This window comes from Leptodactylus fuscus, unplaced genomic scaffold (assembly GCF_031893055.1).
Source record: "Leptodactylus fuscus isolate aLepFus1 unplaced genomic scaffold, aLepFus1.hap2 HAP2_SCAFFOLD_90, whole genome shotgun sequence".
Lineage (NCBI taxonomy): Eukaryota > Metazoa > Chordata > Amphibia > Anura > Leptodactylidae > Leptodactylus > Leptodactylus fuscus.
The window spans coordinates 183,276-205,497 of record NW_027440948.1 but is presented as its reverse complement, the minus strand read 5'-3'; the positions used below and the strand labels follow the sequence as shown (position 1 = coordinate 205,497).

The 22,222-nt window shown below is 46.2% G+C and overlaps 1 protein-coding gene across 2 annotated transcripts; it reads left to right on the top strand.

Annotated features, from left to right (window-relative positions):
• The first annotated feature begins 4 nt into the window (after window positions 1–4).
• LOC142188978 (uncharacterized) lies at window positions 5–20,942 on the top strand. Of its 2 annotated transcripts, XM_075262086.1 has the most exons (7): window positions 5–71; window positions 9,673–9,801; window positions 10,477–10,653; window positions 10,736–10,862; window positions 14,169–14,260; window positions 17,286–17,391; window positions 19,723–20,942. In XM_075262086.1, exons 2-7 carry the CDS (start codon window positions 9,730–9,732, stop codon window positions 20,826–20,828), a joined length of 1,680 nt encoding a protein of 559 aa, XP_075118187.1. In that variant the 5' UTR covers window positions 5–71; window positions 9,673–9,729; the 3' UTR covers window positions 20,829–20,942. The 2 variants fall into 2 exon arrangements, with proteins under 2 accessions (XP_075118187.1, XP_075118188.1); XM_075262087.1 differs by lacking the exons at window positions 14,169–14,260; window positions 17,286–17,391.
• Window positions 20,943–22,222: the final 1,280 nt, after the last annotated feature.

Below are 22,222 nucleotides of genomic sequence, written 5' to 3'. Positions count from 1 at the left end.
AGGAGTCAGGCTCCGGGATATGGAGGATGTAAAGGAGCATTGGTGCTATAGGACACTGTGCACATGAGCAGGTAATAGAGATGTGTGCGACTGCAGCCTCCGAATACACATCTGTGCTGCCTGCTCTATATACTGCACCGTATACACACAGCTCTATATACTGCTCCGTATACACACAGCTCTATATACTGCACCGTATACACACAGCTCTATATACTGCGCCGTATACACACAGCTCTATACCGCATGTTATATACACACAGCTCTATACCGCATGTTATATACACACCGCTCTATACCGCATGTTATATACACACAGCTCTATACCGCATGTTATATACACACAGCTCTATACCGCATGTTATATACACACAGCTCTATACCGCATGTTATATACACACAGCTCTATACCGCATGTTATATACACACAGCTCTATACCGCATGTTATATACACACAGCTCTATACCGCATGTTATATACACACAGCTCTATACCGCATGTTATATACACACAGCTCTATACCGCATGTTATATACACACAGCTCTATACCGCATGTTATATACACACAGCTCTATATACTGCACCGTATACACACAGCTCTATATACTGCACCGTATACACACAGCTCTATATACTGCGCCGTATACACACAGCTCTATACCGCATGTTATATACACACAGCTCTATACCGCATGTTATATACACACAGCTCTATACCGCATGTTATATACACACAGCTCTATATACTGCGCCGTATACACACAGCTCTATACCGGATGTTATATACACACAGCTCTATACCGGATGTTATATACACACAGCTCTATACCGCGTGTTATATACACACAGCTCTATACCGCGTGTTATATACACACAGCTCTATACCGCGTGTTATATACACACAGCTCTATACCGCGTGTTATATACACACAGCTCTATACCGCGTGTTATATACACACAGCTCTATACCGCGTGTTATATACACACAGCTCTATACCGCGTGTTATATACACACAGCTCTATACCGCGTGTTATATACACACAGCTCTATACCGCGTGTTATATACACACAGCTCTATACCGCGTGTTATATACACACAGCTCTATACCGCGTGTTATATACACACAGCTCTATACCGCGTGTTATATACACACAGCTCTATACCGCGTGTTATATACACACAGCTCTATACCGCGTGTTATATACACACAGCTCTATACCGCGTGTTATATACACACAGCTCTATACCGCGTGTTATATACACACAGCTCTATACCGCGTGTTATATACACACAGCTCTATACCGCGTGTTATATACACACAGCTCTATACCGCGTGTTATATACACACAGCTCTATACCGCGTGTTATATACACACAGCTCTATACCGCGTGTTATATACACACAGCTCTATACCGCGTGTTATATACACACAGCTCTATACCGCGTGTTATATACACACAGCTCTATACCGCGTGTTATATACACACAGCTCTATACCGCGTGTTATATACACACAGCTCTATACCGCGTGTTATATACACACAGCTCTATACCGCGTGTTATATACACACAGCTCTATACCGCGTGTTATATACACACAGCTCTATACCGCGTGTTATATACACACAGCTCTATACCGCGTGTTATATACACACAGCTCTATACCGCGTGTTATATACACACAGCTCTATACCGCGTGTTATATACACACAGCTCTATACCGCGTGTTATATACACACAGCTCTATACCGCGTGTTATATACACACCGCTCTATACCGCGTGTTATATACACACCGCTCTATACCGCGTGTTATATACACACAGCTCTATACCGCATGTTATATACACACAGCTCTATACCGCATGTTATATACACACAGCTCTATACCGCATGTTATATACACACAGCTCTATACCGCATGTTATATACACACAGCTCTATACCGCATGTTATATACACACAGCTCTATACCGCATGTTATATACACACAGCTCTATACCGCATGTTATATACACACAGCTCTATACCGCATGTTATATACACACAGCTCTATATACTGCACCGTATACACACAGCTCTATATACTGCACCGTATACACACAGCTCTATATACTGCGCCGTATACACACAGCTCTATACCGCATGTTATATACACACAGCTCTATACCGCATGTTATATACACACAGCTCTATACCGCATGTTATATACACACAGCTCTATACCGCATGTTATATACACACAGCTCTATACCGCATGTTATATACACACAGCTCTATATACTGCGCCGTATACACACAGCTCTATACCGGATGTTATATACACACAGCTCTATACCGGATGTTATATACACACAGCTCTATACCGCGTGTTATATACACACAGCTCTATACCGCGTGTTATATACACACAGCTCTATACCGCGTGTTATATACACACAGCTCTATACCGCGTGTTATATACACACAGCTCTATACCGCGTGTTATATACACACAGCTCTATACCGCGTGTTATATACACACAGCTCTATACCGCGTGTTATATACACACAGCTCTATACCGCGTGTTATATACACACAGCTCTATACCGCGTGTTATATACACACAGCTCTATACCGCGTGTTATATACACACAGCTCTATACCGCGTGTTATATACACACAGCTCTATACCGCGTGTTATATACACACAGCTCTATACCGCGTGTTATATACACACAGCTCTATACCGCGTGTTATATACACACAGCTCTATACCGCGTGTTATATACACACAGCTCTATACCGCGTGTTATATACACACAGCTCTATACCGCGTGTTATATACACACAGCTCTATACCGCGTGTTATATACACACAGCTCTATACCGCGTGTTATATACACACAGCTCTATACCGCGTGTTATATACACACAGCTCTATACCGCGTGTTATATACACACAGCTCTATACCGCGTGTTATATACACACAGCTCTATACCGCGTGTTATATACACACAGCTCTATACCGCGTGTTATATACACACAGCTCTATACCGCGTGTTATATACACACAGCTCTATACCGCGTGTTATATACACACAGCTCTATACCGCGTGTTATATACACACAGCTCTATACCGCGTGTTATATACACACAGCTCTATACCGCGTGTTATATACACACAGCTCTATACCGCGTGTTATATACACACAGCTCTATACCGCGTGTTATATACACACAGCTCTATACCGCGTGTTATATACACACAGCTCTATACCGCGTGTTATATACACACAGCTCTATACCGCGTGTTATATACACACAGCTCTATACCGCGTGTTATATACACACAGCTCTATACCGCGTGTTATATACACACAGCTCTATACCGCGTGTTATATACACACAGCTCTATACCGCGTGTTATATACACACAGCTCTATACCGCGTGTTATATACACACAGCTCTATACCGCGTGTTATATACACACAGCTCTATACCGCGTGTTATATACACACAGCTCTATACCGCGTGTTATATACACACAGCTCTATACCGCGTGTTATATACACACAGCTCTATACCGCGTGTTATATACACACAGCTCTATACCGCGTGTTATATACACACAGCTCTATACCGCGTGTTATATACACACAGCTCTATACCGCGTGTTATATACACACAGCTCTATACCGCGTGTTATATACACACAGCTCTATACCGCGTGTTATATACACACAGCTCTATACCGCGTGTTATATACACACAGCTCTATACCGCGTGTTATATACACACAGCTCTATACCGCGTGTTATATACACACAGCTCTATACCGCGTGTTATATACACACAGCTCTATACCGCGTGTTATATACACACAGCTCTATACCGCGTGTTATATACACACAGCTCTATACCGCGTGTTATATACACACAGCTCTATACCGCGTGTTATATACACACAGCTCTATACCGCGTGTTATATACACACAGCTCTATACCGCGTGTTATATACGTACCGCTCTGTCTGTATTGGTCATTGTGTGATATTCTTAACCCCTTCCTGCTGATGCCACTTTTTGACTTCCTGCCCGAGCTCGATCTTTCATAGCTGCCATGTGTCACTTTATGTGGTAATAACTCTGGAACGCTTTACCTTACCAAAGTGATTGTGAGATTGTTTTCTTGTAACACATTGCACTTCATGTTAGTGGTAGATTTTGGTTGATATGTTTTGTGTTTAATTATGAAAAAATAGGAAATTTGGTGTAAATTTGGAAAACTCTGCATTTTATAGAGTTTGATACGATGTGCATTGCATACAGATAGTCAGCCCGCCATCTCTCCTAAATCTCATGGCCCAGGTCTCGGCTTTATGTCCCATCAGACTTTAGTCGCCCTTTTATTTTTTACAGACATTAGAAGATTTACAAGTGAAACAACAATATTCAACATTTTCAAGAAATTTCCAAAACCCATTTTTTAAGGGCCTATTCCAGTTACGAGGGGGTTTTGAAAGACCCCGGTATTAAAGCCCCCCATAAATCACCCCATTTTCAGAACTGCACCCCTTAAATAAGCCAAAACAACATATAACTAGTAATTTAACCCTATAAGTGCTAAACAGGAATGAAGACAAAACGGAGGCGAAATTTTCAAATTTGATTTGATTTTATTAATATTTTCGTTTAGCCCTAGAATTTTCACATTCACAAGGGGTTAAAGGAGAAAACGCCCCCCACAATTTGTTATGCAAGTTCTCCCGACTACCATAGTACCCCAATTGTGGGTGTAAACGAATATATGGACGCACAGCGAGACGCAGAAGGGAAGGCGCGCCAAAGAGCTTTTAGAGGGCAGATCTGGCTGGGATAAGATTCAGGAACCATGTCGCATTTACAAAACAGTGGAAACCTCTAGAAGTGACCCCCCCCCCCCCCCCATTGTGAAAACCGCCCCCCTCAAAGAATCTATCAAGTGATGTAGTAGCATTAGTAACCCCGAAGTGACTATGTAAGCTGTGCGGAGTAAATTGGGTACACCAGATCCCGTTCTATGTTCCCACTAGCTCCTATGACACGGACAGGGAAGAGGGGCATTCTGGGGGGGTCAGCGCTGGTGTCTTCTCTCATAAGCTCTAAATATGGTGGTGGTGGGGGGGGGGCCTGAAAACGCTCGCACCGCTTATACATTTCCTTCTAGTCGCAGCCACTTATGTCCTAATTTTGGGGTTTTTGTCTTCACATAGTACAAGGTAGATTTGTATTTTCTGGCAATGTGGCCATATGAGGGCTTGGTGTTTGCGGTATTAGATGAGCTTCTCAATGCCACCATTTTGGGGCCGGTAACTTATTGACGACATTTTATTAACTCTTTCTGGGTGGGATGTAAAAGGAAACATCAATTCTGGCGTACAGTATAAGTAACGTGACCTTTATTCTGTGGGTCAGTACGGTTACGGCATGCAGTGTACAGTATAAGTAACATGTGACCTTTATTCTGCGGGTCGGTACGGTTACGGCGTGCAGTGTACAGTATAAGTAACGTGACCTTTATTCTGTGGGTCGGTACGGTTACGGCATGCAGTGTACAGTATAAGTAACATGTGACCCTTATTCTGCGGGTCGGTGCGGTTACGACGTGCAGTGTACAGTATAAGTAACGTGACCTTTATTCTGAGGGTCGGTACGGTTACGGCATGCAGTGTACAGTATAAGTAACATGTGACCTTTATTCTGCGGGTCGGTACGGTTACGGCGTGCAGTGTACAGTATAAGTAACGTGACCTTTATTCTGTGGGTCGGTACGGTTACGGCATGCAGTGTACAGTATAAGTAACATGTGACCCTTATTCTGCGGGTCGGTGCGGTTACGGCGTGCAGTGTACAGTATAAGTAACATGTGACCTTTATTCTGCAGGTCGGTACGGTTACGGCGTGCAGTGTATAGTATAAGTAACATGTGGGCGTTATTCTGCAGGTCGGTATGGTTACAGCGTGCAGTGTACAGTATAAGTAACATGTTACCTTTATTCTGCAGGTCGGTACGGTTACGGCGTGCAGTGTATAGTATAAGTAACATGTGGGCGTTATTCTGCAGGTCGGTACAGTTACAGCGTGCAGTGTACAGTATAAGTAACATGTTACCTTTATTCTGCAGGTCGGTACGGTTACGGCGTGCAGTGTATAGTATAAGTAACATGTGGGCGTTATTCTGCAGGTCGGTACAGTTACAGCGTGCAGTGTACAGTATAAGTAACATGTTACCTTTATTCTGCAGGTCGGTACGGTTACGGCGTGCAGTGTATAGTATAAGTAACATGTGGGCGTTATTCTGCAGGTCGGTATGGTTACGGCGTGCAGTGTACAGTATAAGTTACATGTGACCCTTATTCTGCAGGTCGGTACGGTTACGGCGTGCAGTGTACAGTATAAATAACATGTGACCTTTATTCTGTGGGTCGGTATGGTTACGGCGTGCAGTGTACAGTATAAGTAACATGTGGGCGTTATTCTGCAGGTCGGTACGGTTACGGCGTGCAGTGTACAGTATAAGTAACATGTTACCTTTATTCTGCAGGTCGGTACGGTTACGGCGTGCAGTGTATAGTATAAGTAACATGTGGGCGTTATTCTGCAGGTCGGTACGGTTACGGCATGCAATGTACAGTATAAGTAACATGTGACCCTTATTCTGCAGGTCGGTACGGTTACGGCGTGCAGCGTACAGTATAAGTAACATGTGACCTTTATTCTGCGGGTCGGTACGGTTACGGCGTGCAGCGTACAGTATAAGTAACATGTGACCTTTATTCTGCGGGTCGGTACGGTTACGGCGTGCAGTGTACAGTATAAGTAACATGTGGCCTTTATTCTGCGGGTCGGTACGGTTACGGCGTGCAGTGTACAGTATAAGTAACATGTGACCTTTATTCTGTGGGTCGCTACAGTTACAGCGTGCAGTGTACAGTATAAGTAACATGTTACCTTTATTCTGCAGGTCGGTACGGTTACGGTGTGCAGTGTACAGTATAAGTAACATGTTACCTCTATTCTGCAGGTCGGTACGGTTACGGCGTGCAGTGTATAGTATAAGTAACATGTGGGCGTTATTCTGCAGGTCGGTACGGTTACGGCATGCAGTGTACAGTATAAGTAACATGTGACCCTTATTCTGCAGGTCGGTACGGTTACGGCGTGCAGTGTACAGTATAAATAACATGTGACCTTTATTCTGTGGGTCGGTATGGTTACGGCGTGCAGTGTACAGTATAAGTAACATGTGGGCGTTATTCTGCAGGTCGGTACGGTTACGGCGTGCAGTGTACAGTATAAGTAACATGTTACCTTTATTCTGCAGGTCGGTACGGTTACGGCGTGCAGTGTATAGTATAAGTAACATGTGGGCGTTATTCTGCAGGTCGGTACGGTTACGGCATGCAATGTACAGTATAAGTAACATGTGACCCTTATTCTGCAGGTCGGTACGGTTACGGCGTGCAGCGTACAGTATAAGTAACATGTGACCTTTATTCTGCGGGTCGGTACGGTTACGGCGTGCAGCGTACAGTATAAGTAACATGTGACCTTTATTCTGCGGGTCGGTACGGTTACGGCGTGCAGTGTACAGTATAAGTAACATGTGGCCTTTATTCTGCGGGTCGGAACGGTTACGGCGTGCAGTGTACAGTATAAGTAACATGTGACCTTTATTCTGTGGGTCGCTACAGTTACAGCGTGCAGTGTACAGTATAAGTAACATGTTACCTTTATTCTGCAGGTCGGTACGGTTACGGCGTGCAGTGTATAGTATAAGTAACATGTGGGCGTTATTCTGCAGGTCGGTACGGTTACGGCATGCAATGTACAGTATAAGTAACATGTGACCCTTATTCTGCAGGTCGGTACGGTTACGGCGTGCAGCGTACAGTATAAGTAACATGTGACCTTTATTCTGCGGGTCGGTACGGTTACGGCGTGCAGCGTACAGTATAAGTAACATGTGACCTTTATTCTGCGGGTCGGTACGGTTACGACGTGCAGTGTACAGTATAAGTAACATGTGGCCTTTATTCTGCGGGTCGGTACGGTTACGGCGTGCAGTGTACAGTATAAGTAACATGTGACCTTTATTCTGTGGGTCGCTACAGTTACAGCGTGCAGTGTACAGTATAAGTAACATGTTACCTTTATTCTGCAGGTCGGTACGGTTACGGCGTGCAGTGTATAGTATAAGTAACATGTGGGCGTTATTCTGCAGGTCGGTACGGTTACGGTGTGCAGTGTACAGTATAAGTAACATGTTACCTCTATTCTGCAGGTCGGTACGGTTACGGCGTGCAGTGTATAGTATAAGTAACATGTGGGCGTTATTCTGCAGGTCGGTACGGTTACGGCATGCAGTGTACAGTATAAGTAACATGTGACCCTTATTCTGCAGGTCGGTACGGTTACGGCGTGCAGTGTACAGTATAAGTAACATGTGGCCTTTATTCTGGGGGTCGGTACAGTTACGGTGTGCAGTGTACAGTATATGTAACATGTGACCTTTATTCTGCAGGTCGGTACGGTTACGGCGTGCAGTGTACAGTATAAGTAACATGTGGCCTTTATTCTGGGGGTCGGTACAGTTACGGTGTGCAGTGTACAGTATATGTAACATGTGACCTTTATTCTGCAGGTCGGTACGGTTACGGCGATACCTCATTTATATTATTTTTTTATGCGTTGCTATTTGTGCAGAATAAAATTCAATTTAGGGGGAAAAATCAATTATTTTTGCATTGCCATCTTCTGAAAGACATAAGGTTTTTATTTTTCGGTAGCCGGTGCTGGTTGAGGGCTTATTTTTTGCGGGATGACCTCTGCTTTTTATTGGCACCATGTTGGTTTTCATCTGACCATTTGATTACTTTCTATTGAACATTTTGTAAGGGAAAGGGGGTGAATAATTATTACTTTGTGCGGTTTTCTACAGGTTTTTTTTGCCGTTCGCCGTTTGGGTTAAATAATGTTTTCATTTTATTGTTCAGGTTATTACGGACGCGGCGATACCAAATATGGAATGTTTTTTTTTTCTTTATTTTACATAATAAAACATTTTATATGGGGAAAGGGATTTTTGGGCCTTTATTTATTTCTAATTTATTTTAAACTTATTTAAACTTTTTTATTTTTACTTTTTTCTAACTTTTTTTTCTGTCGCCATGGGGGATTAAAGCAGTGATCGGCTGATCGCTGCTTCACTAGATATACGCTGCAATACACGTGTAGACGCACAGGATGACAGCTTCCATTCCTGACAGGATCAAGGGGACGGCATGGGACAGACCCGGGGTCACTGATCAGACCCCGGGCTGCCCACTACCAACACCGGCACCCCCCCCCCCCCCTCAACTGTTGTGGTGGGGGCACCATTATGTCACGATCCCCGGAGATGCCGGCGGTCATGTTGACCGCCAGCATCTCAGGGGTTAACACCCGCAATTGGACCCGTTTCCGACCGCGGGTGTTACAGAGCATGGTGTGCCGTGCTATTACGGCGGATGTCGGGAAGGGGTTAACTGAAAACACCGAGGTAATACCTGATCTCCTCTTTCTATACACAAGGTCTCCTCTTATTATTTTCAGAGTTTTTACTTGAGTTCATCTTCTTTCCACTCACTTTATTACAATATAGAATGTGCAGAGCGGAGATCTGTTATATAAGAGAATAGACCTGGCTGACCCGTGACGGATGGAGAGAGACAAGATGGTGGAAAGTCTATTACATCTCACCCTGGAGATCCTGTACCAGCTTACTGGAGAGGTGAGAGAGTCTGATGATGTCATCATTACATCACTGTCTATAGTAATAACAGATGATGTGACTGGAGAGGTGAGAGATTCTGATGATGTCATCATTACATCACTGTCTATAGTAATAACAAATGATAGGACCGGAGAGGTGAGAGATTCTGATGATGTCATCATTACATCACTGTCTATAGTAATAACAAATGATAGGACCGGAGAGGTGAGAGATTCTGATGATGTCATCATTACATCACTGTCTATAGTAATAACAGATGATGTGACTGGAGAGGTGAGAGATTCTGATGATGTCATCATTACATCACTGTCTATAGTAATAACAGATGATAGGACCGGAGAGGTGAGAGATTCTGATGATGTCATCATTACATCACTGTCTATAGTAATAACAGATGATAGGACTGGAGAGGTGAGAGATTCTGATGATGTCATCATTACATCACTGTCTATAGTAATAACATGATAGGACTGGAGAGGTGAGAGATTCTGATGATGTCATCATTACATCACTATCTATAGTAATAACAGATGATAGGACCGGAGAGGTGAGAGATTCTGATGATGTCATCATTACATCACTGTCTATAGTAATAACAGATGATAGGACTGGAGAGGTGATGGACTCTGGACATGTATGTAGTGATATTTATTAATGTCCCTCCATATACAGGATTACACATTAGTGAAGACCTCTAGTGGGCGCTGTCAGGCCTCTGTGTATGAAGGATATGGAAGAGCCCTGAGCCCAATCCCGGGGCTTCCACCTCACCCCCTGATACAGGAGGAGATCAATGGACAGAAGATCCTAGAACTCACCCACAAGATGCTGGAGCTGCTGACTGGAGAGGTGACACTGCTGGGAATGCTGGGACATTATACAGGAGCGCTATGGAGGGGTCGGGGTGATGACTGTATCATTGTGTTGTCAGGTTCCTATAAGGTGTCAGGATGTCGCTGTCTATTTCTCCATGGAGGAGTGGGAGTATTTAGAAGGACACGAGGATCTGTACAAGGAGGTGATGATGGAGGACCCCCGGCCCCCCCGGACATCACATGGTAAGGACAGATATATATATTATATACAGACCCCCGGCCCCCCCGGACATCACATGGTAAGGACAGATATATATTGTCACGGAGCAAAGGTATACGTCTTCCTCCGGAAGGTCTTTTGAATCAACACGGACGCAAGAGGTCGGGAGACAACAGCAATTTATTGTAATCCACAAAGTTAGTAGCCGGCGGCGGTCACATCAACCGTAATAACAATAAGTCCACAGAAGTCACAATCCAATGATAGCTTTGGCTCCTTGGTCCTGTAACTAAATCCTGGCTCTCTACAGAGCTGTGCACAGGCCGGCTAACACATACTAACTGCTAGCTATATACTATATACTAAGACTGTTACACCTATATCTGTGGGTGGGAAGGGCTGAGTCACAGATCCTTCCCCCCTCACCTATACCAAGGAGAGCAGACTCCCTGTCTACTATGGACAATGCACCATCCAACATCTTCTTGGAGACACTGATCAGATTATCTCCACCCATTGTCCTCACTGGTCCTCACTAGTTAGAGGTATTTGCATACAATGTACTAACACACTAGACCCTAATCAGCCAACTACACATTGATGTATACAACAGGTTAGAGAATACATTCCGCATGAAATATATATTACACATTGCCTATAGTATAGACTCTAACCATCCCGTGACAACCCCTCCCCCTCTCAAAACATGTGCATGACACAATTGGCCTACACAGGTAAATTGGGGAATGCACATCAGTCTCTATAGCTCATATTTCCTCCTGCCGGGATAACCCATCCGCGTTCTGGTGTTGGTTCCCTCGGCGGTACTGAATGGTAAAGTTGTAGAGTTGAAGGGCTGGCATCTGGCAGAAAATCCGGTCGATCCATGTTGGCGTCTCTCTGAGCTTGGCTTCGGGTCACTGCTCCCACAAAGTGGCACTGTAGATTTCCAACATCGTTGCCTAACAGAACATCGGCCGGCAGCCCGCTCATCACACCAATTGTGCATCGTTTTGGTCCATAACCATAGTCGAGTTCCACGGTAGCTTTAGAAATACGTTTCCGAGTACCTCCTGCCAACTCGATAGAAATGCCAGAGCCCTCCTCTAGGGCCTCGGGTCGAACTACTCGGGGGTCCGCTACCGTTAGGAAAGCTCCCGAGTCCCGGAATCCAACAACTGTTCGGCCATCCAGTAGGACCTCCTGCAAGTGCTTCCTCTGAAGGTTTGCGGGATGTGTGGCGGAAGGCTGAATCCCATAGACCCCTGGAGGTGGAACAGATGGGTCATTCATGGAGTCATCTGGAAATGGGGCCAAACTTTCAGTCCTAGGGGTGGTTCCCAGGTAGTGAATAGGCCGGGATGCCACGGTGGCCCGTGCCCCCATGTTAACAGGGCAACTAGCTTGCAAATGTCCAGGCCGCCCGCACCCAAAACATCTGCGCTCTAGCATTCTTCCAGTAGGTCGTTGTCTAGGGACAGGGTTGTTCATAGCTGGAGGCCGATGGGCTGGGGCAGGGGTAGAGGGGGAATTGTAATCCTGAGGCCGGGCACGAAAGGTGGGTGGCTGGATGAAGGGTGTCTGGCGGACTGTGGTAGTTTTCCGCTCCTCTGCAAACAACCTCTTCCACTGCGGCTTGATGGTCAGGCCCTCATCTGCAAGGGAAGCAGCTTGCTCCACTGTGGCTGGGTTCCATTCCAGCACCCACTCACGGATCTCAGCGGGGCACTGGGAAAAGAACTGTTCCTTAAGTATGACTTGGAGGATCTTATCGACTGTGACAGCCTCCTCTCCTTCTAGCCAGCGCTTGCATGCTTGCTTCAACTTGTGGGCGAACATGTGGAAGGAGCTTCCCCCATTGTAAGACAAAGAGCGGAACTGAACTCGGTAGGTCTCTGGAGTGACTGCATAATACTTCTGCACCGCTCTTTTAATGGCCTCATAGTCCCGCTGATCACTAGGGTCCATGGCTCTGAGAGCTTCCGCAGCCCCATCTCGTAGGTGCCCCACCAGATACCGGACCCAATCCTTCTCTGGGACTTCCATCAGGCGGCACTGGTGTTCGAAGTCCTGAAAATATCCATCAACATCCCCAGCCGCTTCATCAAAGGTCTTGAAGTGTTTATGGGAGACATATGGTGGTTCTCTCACTGTTGGGCTGGGGGTCGACGTTTGATTATAATTCCGCGTAGTTATCTCAGCCATTCGCCTTTCATGCGCCATTCTTTCCTTTTCATGCGCCATTCTCTGTTCCTCCTTCTCCGTTTCCTGAGCCCTCTGTAATGCTCTACTCCTTTGCTCTGCAGTTGCTCCTAGCCCCAGCACTGCCAATTCCTCCTCATACAAAACAACCCATCTGCTCTTTTGGGTCTGTACCTGCCACTCCCGTATCTCTACTGTCTCCTGGGGGCAGCCCTCCTCATGGTCGCTTTGCAGGGTCATCTCCTCCAGTGCCTCGATCAGTTGCTCTTTCGTTCTTCCCTGGTAACTCAGGTTTAGTTCCTGGGCCCTTACTTGTAGACTTGCCATAGTCCAGTTCCTGTATTCTGAGGTTGTGGCTCCATTAATCGCTGAGCTGCTGTAGTCCATCTCGCTGTCCGCTGTTGATCCCACCGCTGCCACCAGTTGTCACGGAGCAAAGGTATACGTCTTCCTCCGGATGGTCTTTTGAATCAACACGGACACAAGAGGTCGGGAGACAACAGCAATTTACTGTAATCCACAAAGTTAGTAGCCGGCGGCGGTCACATCAACCGTAATAACAATAAGTCCACAGAAGTCACAATCCAATGATAGCTTTGGTTCCTTGGTCCTGTAACTAAATCCTGGCTCTCTACAGAGCTGTGCACAGGCCGGCTAACACATACTAACTGCTAGCTATATACTATATACTAAGACTGTTACACCTATATCTGTGGGGGGAAGGGCTGAGTCACAGATCCTTCCCCCCTCACCTATGCCAAGGAGAGCAGACTCCCTGTCTACTATGGACAATGCACCATCCAACATCTTCTTGGAGACACTGATCAGATTATCTCCACCCATTGTCCTCACTGGTCCTCACTAGTTAGAGGTATTTGCATACAATGTGCTAACACACTAGACCCTAATCAGCCAACTACACATTGATGTATATAACAGGTTAGAGGATACATTCCACATGAAATATATATTACACATTGCCTATAGTATAGACTCTAACCATCCCGTGACATATATATTATATACATAGTATATACATAGTAGTATATATTATATACATAGTATATACATAGTAGTATATATAGTATGTACAGAATGAATTCAGTCCCTGTCTGTGTTTCCTCCAGTTCCATCCAGTAAGAGGACAATCCCAGAGAGATGTCCCAGTCCTCGGCTAGTACAGGATTGTAAGGAAGAAGATGTCCTCCAGGATGCTCAGGTAGATGACAACATGGTGGATTTATCCAGGAGACCTGCAGCTATTTGCTCAGATACCTCCTACTGTCATTCTTGGTCTTCGTGATAATGAATGATCTTCTCTTATTCTATAAAACATCCCACATGACTTCTCCTCTATCCGCCCGTTGACCTCTCCTCTATGCGCCCGGTGACTTCTCCTCTATCTGTCTGGTGACTTCTCCTCTATCTGTCTGGTGACTTCTCCTCTATCCGCCCGGTGACTTCTCCTCTATCCGCCCGGTGACTTCTCCTCTATCCCCCCCGGTGACTTCTCCTCTATCCGTCCGGTGACTTCTCCTCTATCCGTCCGGTGACTTCTTCTCTATCCGCCCGGTGACTTCTCCTCTATCCGTCCGGTGACTTCTTCTCTATCCGTCCGGTAACTTCTCCTCTATCCGTCCGGTATCTTCTCCTCTATCCGTCCGGTGTCTTCTCCTCTATCTGTCCGGTGTCTTCTCCTCTATCCGCCCGGTGACTTCTCCTCTATCCCCCCGGTGACTTCTCCTCTATCCGTCCGGTGACTTCTCCTCTATCCGCCCGGTGACTTCTCCTCTATCCGTCCGGTGACTTCTCCTCTATCCCCCCGGTGACTTCTCCTCTATCCCCCCGGTGACTTCTCCTCTATCCGCCCGGTGACTTCTCCTCTATCCCCCCGGTGACTTCTCCTCTATCCCCCCGGTGACTTCTCCTCTATCCCCCCGGTGACTTCTCCTCTATCCCCCCGGTGACTTCTCCTCTATCTGCCCGGTGACTTCTCCTCTATCCGTCCGGTGACTTCTCCTCTATCTGCCCGGTGACTTCTCCTCTATCCCCCCGGTGACTTCTCCTCTATCCGCCCGGTGACTTCTCCTCTATCCCTCCGGTGTCTTCTCCTCTATCCTCCCGGTGACTTCTCCTCTATCCGTCCGGTGACTTCTCCTCTATCTGCCCGGTGACTTCTCCTCTATCCCCCCGGTGACTTCTCCTCTATCCCCCCGGTGACTTCTCCTCTATCCGCCCGGTGACTTCTCCTCTCTCCGCCCGGTGACTTCTCCTCTATCCGCCCGGTGACTTCTCCTCTATCTGTCCGGTGACTTCTCCTCTATCTGCCCGGTGACTTCTCCTCTATCCGCCCGGTGACTTCTCCTCTATCCGTCTGGTGACTTCTCCTCTCTCCGCCCGGTGACTTCTCCTCTATCCTCCCGGTGACTTCTCCTCTATCCGCCCGGTGACTTCTCCTCTATCCGCCGGGTGACTTCTCCTCTATCCTCCCGGTGACTTCTCCTCTATCTGTCCGGTGTCTTCTCCTCTATCCCCCCGGTGACTTCTCCTCTATCCTCCTGGTGACTTCTCCTCTATCCGCGGGGTGACTTCTCCTCTATCCGCGGGGTGACTTCTCCTCTATCCTCCCGGTGACTTCTCCTCTATCCTCCCGGTGACTTCTCCTCTATCCGTCCGGTGACTTCTCCTCTATCCGCCTGGTGACTTCTCCTCTATCCTCCCGGTGACTTCTCCTCTATCCTCCCGGTGACTTCTCCTCTATCCGCCCGGTGACTTCTCCTCTATCCGTCCGGTGACTTCTGCTCTATCCCTCCGGTGTCTTCTCCTCTATCCGTCCGGTGACTTCTCCTCTATCCGCCCGGTGACTTCTCCTCTATCCCTCCGGTGTCTTCTCCTCTATCCGCCCGGTGACTTCTCCTCTATCCGCCCGGTGACTTCTCCTCTATCCGCCCGGTGACTTCTCCTCTATCCTCCCGGTGACTTCTCCTCTATCCGCCCGGTGACTTCTCCTCTATCCTCCCGGTGACTTCTCCTCTATCCGCCCGGTGACTTCTCCTCTATCCGCCCGGTGACTTCTGCTCTATCCTCCCGGTGACTTCTCCTCTATCCGTCCGGTGACTTCTCCTCTATCCGTCCGGTGTCTTCTCCTCTATCCGTCCGGTGACTTCTCCTCTATCCTCCCGGTGACTTCTCCTCTATCCGCCCGGTGACTTCTCCTCTATCCTCCCGGTGACTTCTCCTCTATCCGCCCGGTGACTTCTCCTCTATCCGCCCGGTGACTTCTCCTCTATCCGCCCGGTGACTTCTCCTCTATCCTCCCGGTGACTTCTCCTCTATCCGCGGGGTGACTTCTCCTCTATCCTCCCGGTGACTTCTCCTCTATCCGCCCGGTGACTTCTCCTCTATCCGCCCGGTGACTTCTCCTCTATCCGTCCGGTGACTTCTCCTCTATCCCTCCGGTGTCTTCTCCTCTATCCGTCCGGTGACTTCTCCTCTATCCGCCCGGTGACTTCTCCTCTATCCCTCCGGTGACTTCTCCTCTATCCCTCCGGTGTCTTCTCCTCTATCCGCCCGGTGACTTCTCCTCTATCCGTCCGGTGACTTCTCCTCTATCCGCCCGGTGACTTCTCCTCTATCCGTCCGGTGACTTCTCCTCTATCCGTCCGGTGACTTCTCCTCTATCCGTCCGGTGACTTCTCCTCTATCCGTCCGGTGACTTCTCCTCTATCCGCCCGGTGACTTCTCCTCTATCCGCCCGGTGACTTCTCCTCTATCCGTCCGGTGTCTTCTCCTCTATCCCTCCGGTGTCTTCTCCTCTATCCCTCCGGTGTCTTCTCCTCTATCCCTCCGGTGTCTTCTCCTCTATCCGCCCGGTGACTTCTCCTCTATCCGCCCGGTGACTTCTCCTCTATCCGTCCGGTGACTTCTCCTCTATCCGCCCGGTGACTTCTCCTCTATCCGTCCGGTGACTTCTCCTCTATCCCCCCGGTGACTTCTCCTCTATCCTCCCGGTGACTTCTCCTCTATCCGTCCGGTGACTTCTCCTCTATCCGTCCGGTGACTTCTCCTCTATCCGCCCGGTGACTTCTCCTCTATCCGTCCGGTGACTTCTCCTCTATCCGTCCGGTGACTTCTCCTCTATCCTCCCGGTGACTTCTCCTCTATCCGTCCGGTGACTTCTCCTCTATCCGCCTGGTGACTTCTCCCCTATCCTCCCGGTGACTTCTCCTCTATTTGTTTCACAGCTTATGTATTTGGGTGAAGATATGCAGAATATAAATGCTCCACATGTGACCTATGTGAGGGGTGATGAGGAGTGTAAGGAGGACATTCGCACCGGTCACCGCCCAGGTCAGTAGTCACCACCAGATAATGATTCATTCACCAGACACCACAATTCTGCCTCCTGTCAGGTCTTTCATCAGTCACATACAAATGTATTCAGATGGACATGTGACCCGCTATAGGTGACCGTTCACACTGTGCAGCTATAATATGGATAGAAAGCTGAGATATTACCGTGAGAACAAGGCCTATTTCTTTTATTGCTTCATCATCTACCGTCAGTATTGAGACCTCTGCCCTGTCACGATTGGCATTTGACCTTGTGACCTCAGACTGCGCCATAAGAACCACGACAAGTTTTCTGTGGATTATTTGCAATATGAATCCACCTTAGATACATCCAGAGATCTGAGCGGCGTAGAGTGAGTCCTGGTGATGGATCGCGGCACAAGCTGCTGTTATTGTCAGGTCTTCTGCAGCAACAGTTTATGAAGATGCTGAGAACGGTGGAATTGAGGAAAGAGATCTTGAGATGGCGTTATTGTGGGCGGAGACAACTCATGATCAGACGAGGACGTCAAGAATCCTTCTTATGAGCAAATGGTACCCAGACAAGTCATTTGAAGCCCAATATAATGGTGGTGTCCAACTAACATGTCCAAGAACAAAACATTACATAGATGACCTGTCACGTACGGGCCTCCCTATCAGGTGACACGGCTGTCCGGGGTCGACTCAACTCCACTCACTCAATCTTGCACTCACCCTTCACTCAGGCTGCAAATTGAATACACACCGCTCCCACCATTGCTGATCCAAGGTCCAGTAGAAACCACACTCACATATACCCTACAAAGAGATAATGGGCTCATAGGACCTAGACACAATGGCCTTCAAATGAACCCTTTAATACCAAAATGGTTCAGTGTTACGGATATGGAGAGATAACAAACGGCTGTAATAAAGTGGAATAATACTTCAGAGAATCTTTGGTTCCAGGACCTCGGAGAGCTTCTGTAGTGGACACATCTATCTTAGCTGACTCCACAGATGTGACAAAGAATCTCAGTTAAAGGGATATTCCCAACTGGCTTGTTTCACCAACCTGCATGCTGTGTGCTCTGTTCCTTCCTGATTTTTTCAGTAAATTGGTGGACGGGGTTTCGCTTGCTCTGCTAGCTCTCTTCATAGCAGTACCTGTTTGCAGTCAGTAACAAGGGGTGGTTGTAAATCCATTAGCACAGTATCACTGGAAGATGCACAATATGAAGCTGATGTAGCAGAGCTGGATTTGATAGGTGATGAGAATCTCAAATTTACATGCTACAGGAAGCTTGCAAAGAACTCAGTTTTAGGTCTGTGTTACATACAGAGGTAATGGACTCCCTGTCTCAGCCCTTATCAGCAAATTTCAATTAGCAGACTGATAACTGACAGACAAACAGCTCAGAAATACAAGCTGCTCCGAGCACTCAGCCCTCCCTCCCCTCCAGAGAACAGGGAGCTATGTCACTTGTCCTGGGCGGAGAGATAAGACCATCCCCAGGTCTGTGGTTATGGAAACACAGTGTAAACAATGAAGTGAATAAATTAAGTTAACAGCCAAACAAAGCAGTTTTGCTGAAGCAATGTATTTAGGAAAAGTCTTAAATCCACATAAGCTCATAGTATAGATAGGATCCTTGAGATGGGACAACCCATTTAAGGCCAGTATCCAGCCTCACCTCCCTGCCAGAGTGCCATCCTCCTCTTACGCCCCACTGCAGGATCCTGAGAAAGAAGGATGTTTTCCTGGTTGCAGGAAAGCTGTGTCTATGGTTGAACTCAGTGTCATTAGCCCTCTCTCCTTCCTTTGACATCTGTTTGTCCAGGGGTAATAAGAATATGTGTCTGGAGTCAGAGAGGGCAAATCTCCCCTTGTATACACATAAAGCCACTAAAGAGAATTGACCAGCCAGGTAAACACAACATAGGACAGACGGGATTAGGGAATTTGTATCTAACACAAGACATACCAAGGAAAATACATAACTGGGGGTTCTCTTATCATCACAATGGGCAATAACAATAGATGACCAATGTGAGGCAGAAAATGGCAGTAACGCGGGTAAAACACCAGATTACTGGACCTAATTATAGTCAATGGGATTGGACGGACACAATTGGGATTCATCATCTTAGGCAGCCAACATTTCAAGTATTTTTATTGTTCCTTTAATGCAGCGAAACAACAGGAATAACAATACTTGTGAACAGTGCCCAAGTCAGTTATTTGTTATATTGTGTTCCATTCCTTGTAATCTGTATGGACATCTTTATATAAAATGGTATAAAATATTACAATAATTTTAATTTTTTAATATTCCTAAATAATAAAATAATTTTTGTTCTTGTCAGATGACTGTACCAGATGCTCAGAGGAACATCTCATATCTTCAGATTATAAAGCAGATGATGGTGGTATCACCCAAGATACATATGAAGAACTTGGCCTTCATAACAAAGATCGATCATCTGATCCTTCTAAACAATTTCTATCTGCTGAACCTTCTACACAGTTCCTATCTGCTGATCCTTTTACACAGTTCCTATCTGCTGATCCTTCTACACAGTTCCTATCCGCTGAACCTTCTACACAGGTCCTGTATTTTAATTCATCACAGACTATGAAGCAAAATAAAAACTGCAGGCGTTTTGCACATCAAAGAATTGACACAGTGGAGAAGCGACTGTCGTGTTCAGAATGTGGCAAATGGTTTACCTATAAATCACATCTTGTTCAACATGAGAAAATTCACACAGGAGAGAAGCCATATTCATGTTCAAAATGTGGGAAGCGTTTTACATCCAAATCCAACCTGGTGAGGCATCACAGAATTCACACAGAGGAAAACACAATTTCATCATCGGAATGTGGGAAATGTTTTAACCTGAAACTACATCTTGTCACACATCAGAGAATTCACAAAGGAGAGAAGCCATATTCATGTTCCGAGTGTGGGAAATGTTTTGCAGAGAAATCTCATCTGGGTCAGCATGAGAGAATCCACACAGGGGAGAAGCTGTTCTCGTGTTCAGAATGTGGGAAAAGTTTTAATCGAAATTCAAATCTTGTTACACATCGGAGAATTCACACAGGAGAGAAGCCCTATTCATGTTCGGAATGCGGGAAAAGTTTTACATATAAATCAAATCTTGTCACTCATCGGAGAATTCACACAGGGGAAAAGCCATATTCATGTTCGGAATGCGGGAAAAGCTTTACGGAGAAATCACATCTTAGCCAACATGAAAAAATTCACACTGGGGAGAAGCCATATTCATGTTCAGATTGTGGCAAATGTTTTTCGGAGAAATCAAATCTTTTAAGACATCAAAGAACTCACACAGGGGAAAAGTCCATTTCTTGTTCAGAATGTGGGAAATGTTTTACGTCTAAATCTAATCTACTTCGACATCAGAGACTTCATACAGAGGAAATTACGATTTCATGTTTGGAATAACAGAAATCGATTCTTGTTACAAATTTGGAGAATTTTTCACGGAGAAAGAAAAATTTTCATGCCCAGAATATTGTACCCAAATTTTAGTTACCATTAAAAGAAATCTTTCACAAAGTGAAGCCAGAGTCTTATTGTGTGTGTTAGACATGTCTTATTATCTTATCTTATCCTATTGATACAAACTCATTAGAGAAGCAGCCAACTGTAAAGATGGCCGAACCCCAGAAGATTTCTTTCGTCATCGATTTGGATGAAGTGAACCAACAACTCAGTTTGGTCTGAACTTGTTCGGCTAGAACCAGAAATTATACTCCGGAGCAGGCAAAAATAAAAAAAAAACATTCTCACCTTCCATTACCTCTTCTGGGCCTCCTCGCGGCATCTGGCGATCTGTGTCTTCCTTCTCCGGCACTCTTCTTTGATGTCTTGCTCCCAGCGTCCCCGCCATGTTGCCACTAAGACCCAATGTCAGCTGCATGACATTCAATGTCAGGTTGTATGACGTCATTTGCTCCCAGGAAGATGACATGGGACGCTGCGAGGAGGCCCACAAGAAGTAATGGAAGGTCATTTTTTTCCCCCTCCCCTGGGCCTCAGGGTTTAATAACTTCTGGCGGAGGCCATTTTAGTTAGTTTGAGACAAATTCAAAATTTTCAGTTTTTTTTTTTTTAAAACAAACAAACAATTTGGAATATTTGTGTTGAGCCCTGCTCAGTGTGAGTCAAATTGCCCATCTTTACTCGAATCCTTTTAGGTCAGAAGTAGGGTTGAGCCGATCTTGAGATTTCAAGATCGATTTTAAAATCCGATTTCTGATCATTTTCCAGCCGATCTCGATCCTGATCGCGATCGTGAAATTTGCTCGATCGCTGATCGGAATCCGATCCTTTCCGAACCCGATCCTCAACCCTAGTCAATGCTTCTCTATGGGAAAAGTCACTTTTAGGGTTGAGCCGATCTTGAGATAACCTCCGATCTCGATCCCGCTGGAAAAGATCGGGTCGGAATTCCGATCGTGAAATTTACTCGATTTCCGATCGAAATCCGATCTTTTCCGATCCCGATCGCTCAACCCTAGTCAGAAGTCATTGTCACCCATCCACTTGGGTTCTGGCCAGTCTCATGATTGGTGGTACTAAAGTATCTCAAGGCAATTTTGTCTGACGTTCCCCTTCTTCAGGCAGCACACGGGGGCGTAGTCAGGGTCATACTCATTCGCCTTGAACTTTTCAAAAGTGGGGGTGGCCCTATGAACCCCAATTCTACTATTCAGACCCAGGAATGACTCCCAAAAGTCGCATCATAAAGTCAGAAAATGATCCCTATCCTACTAATATTAATATGTTTGTTCCTCAATCATGTAAAAACGGCTGAACGGATTTGAATGAAATTC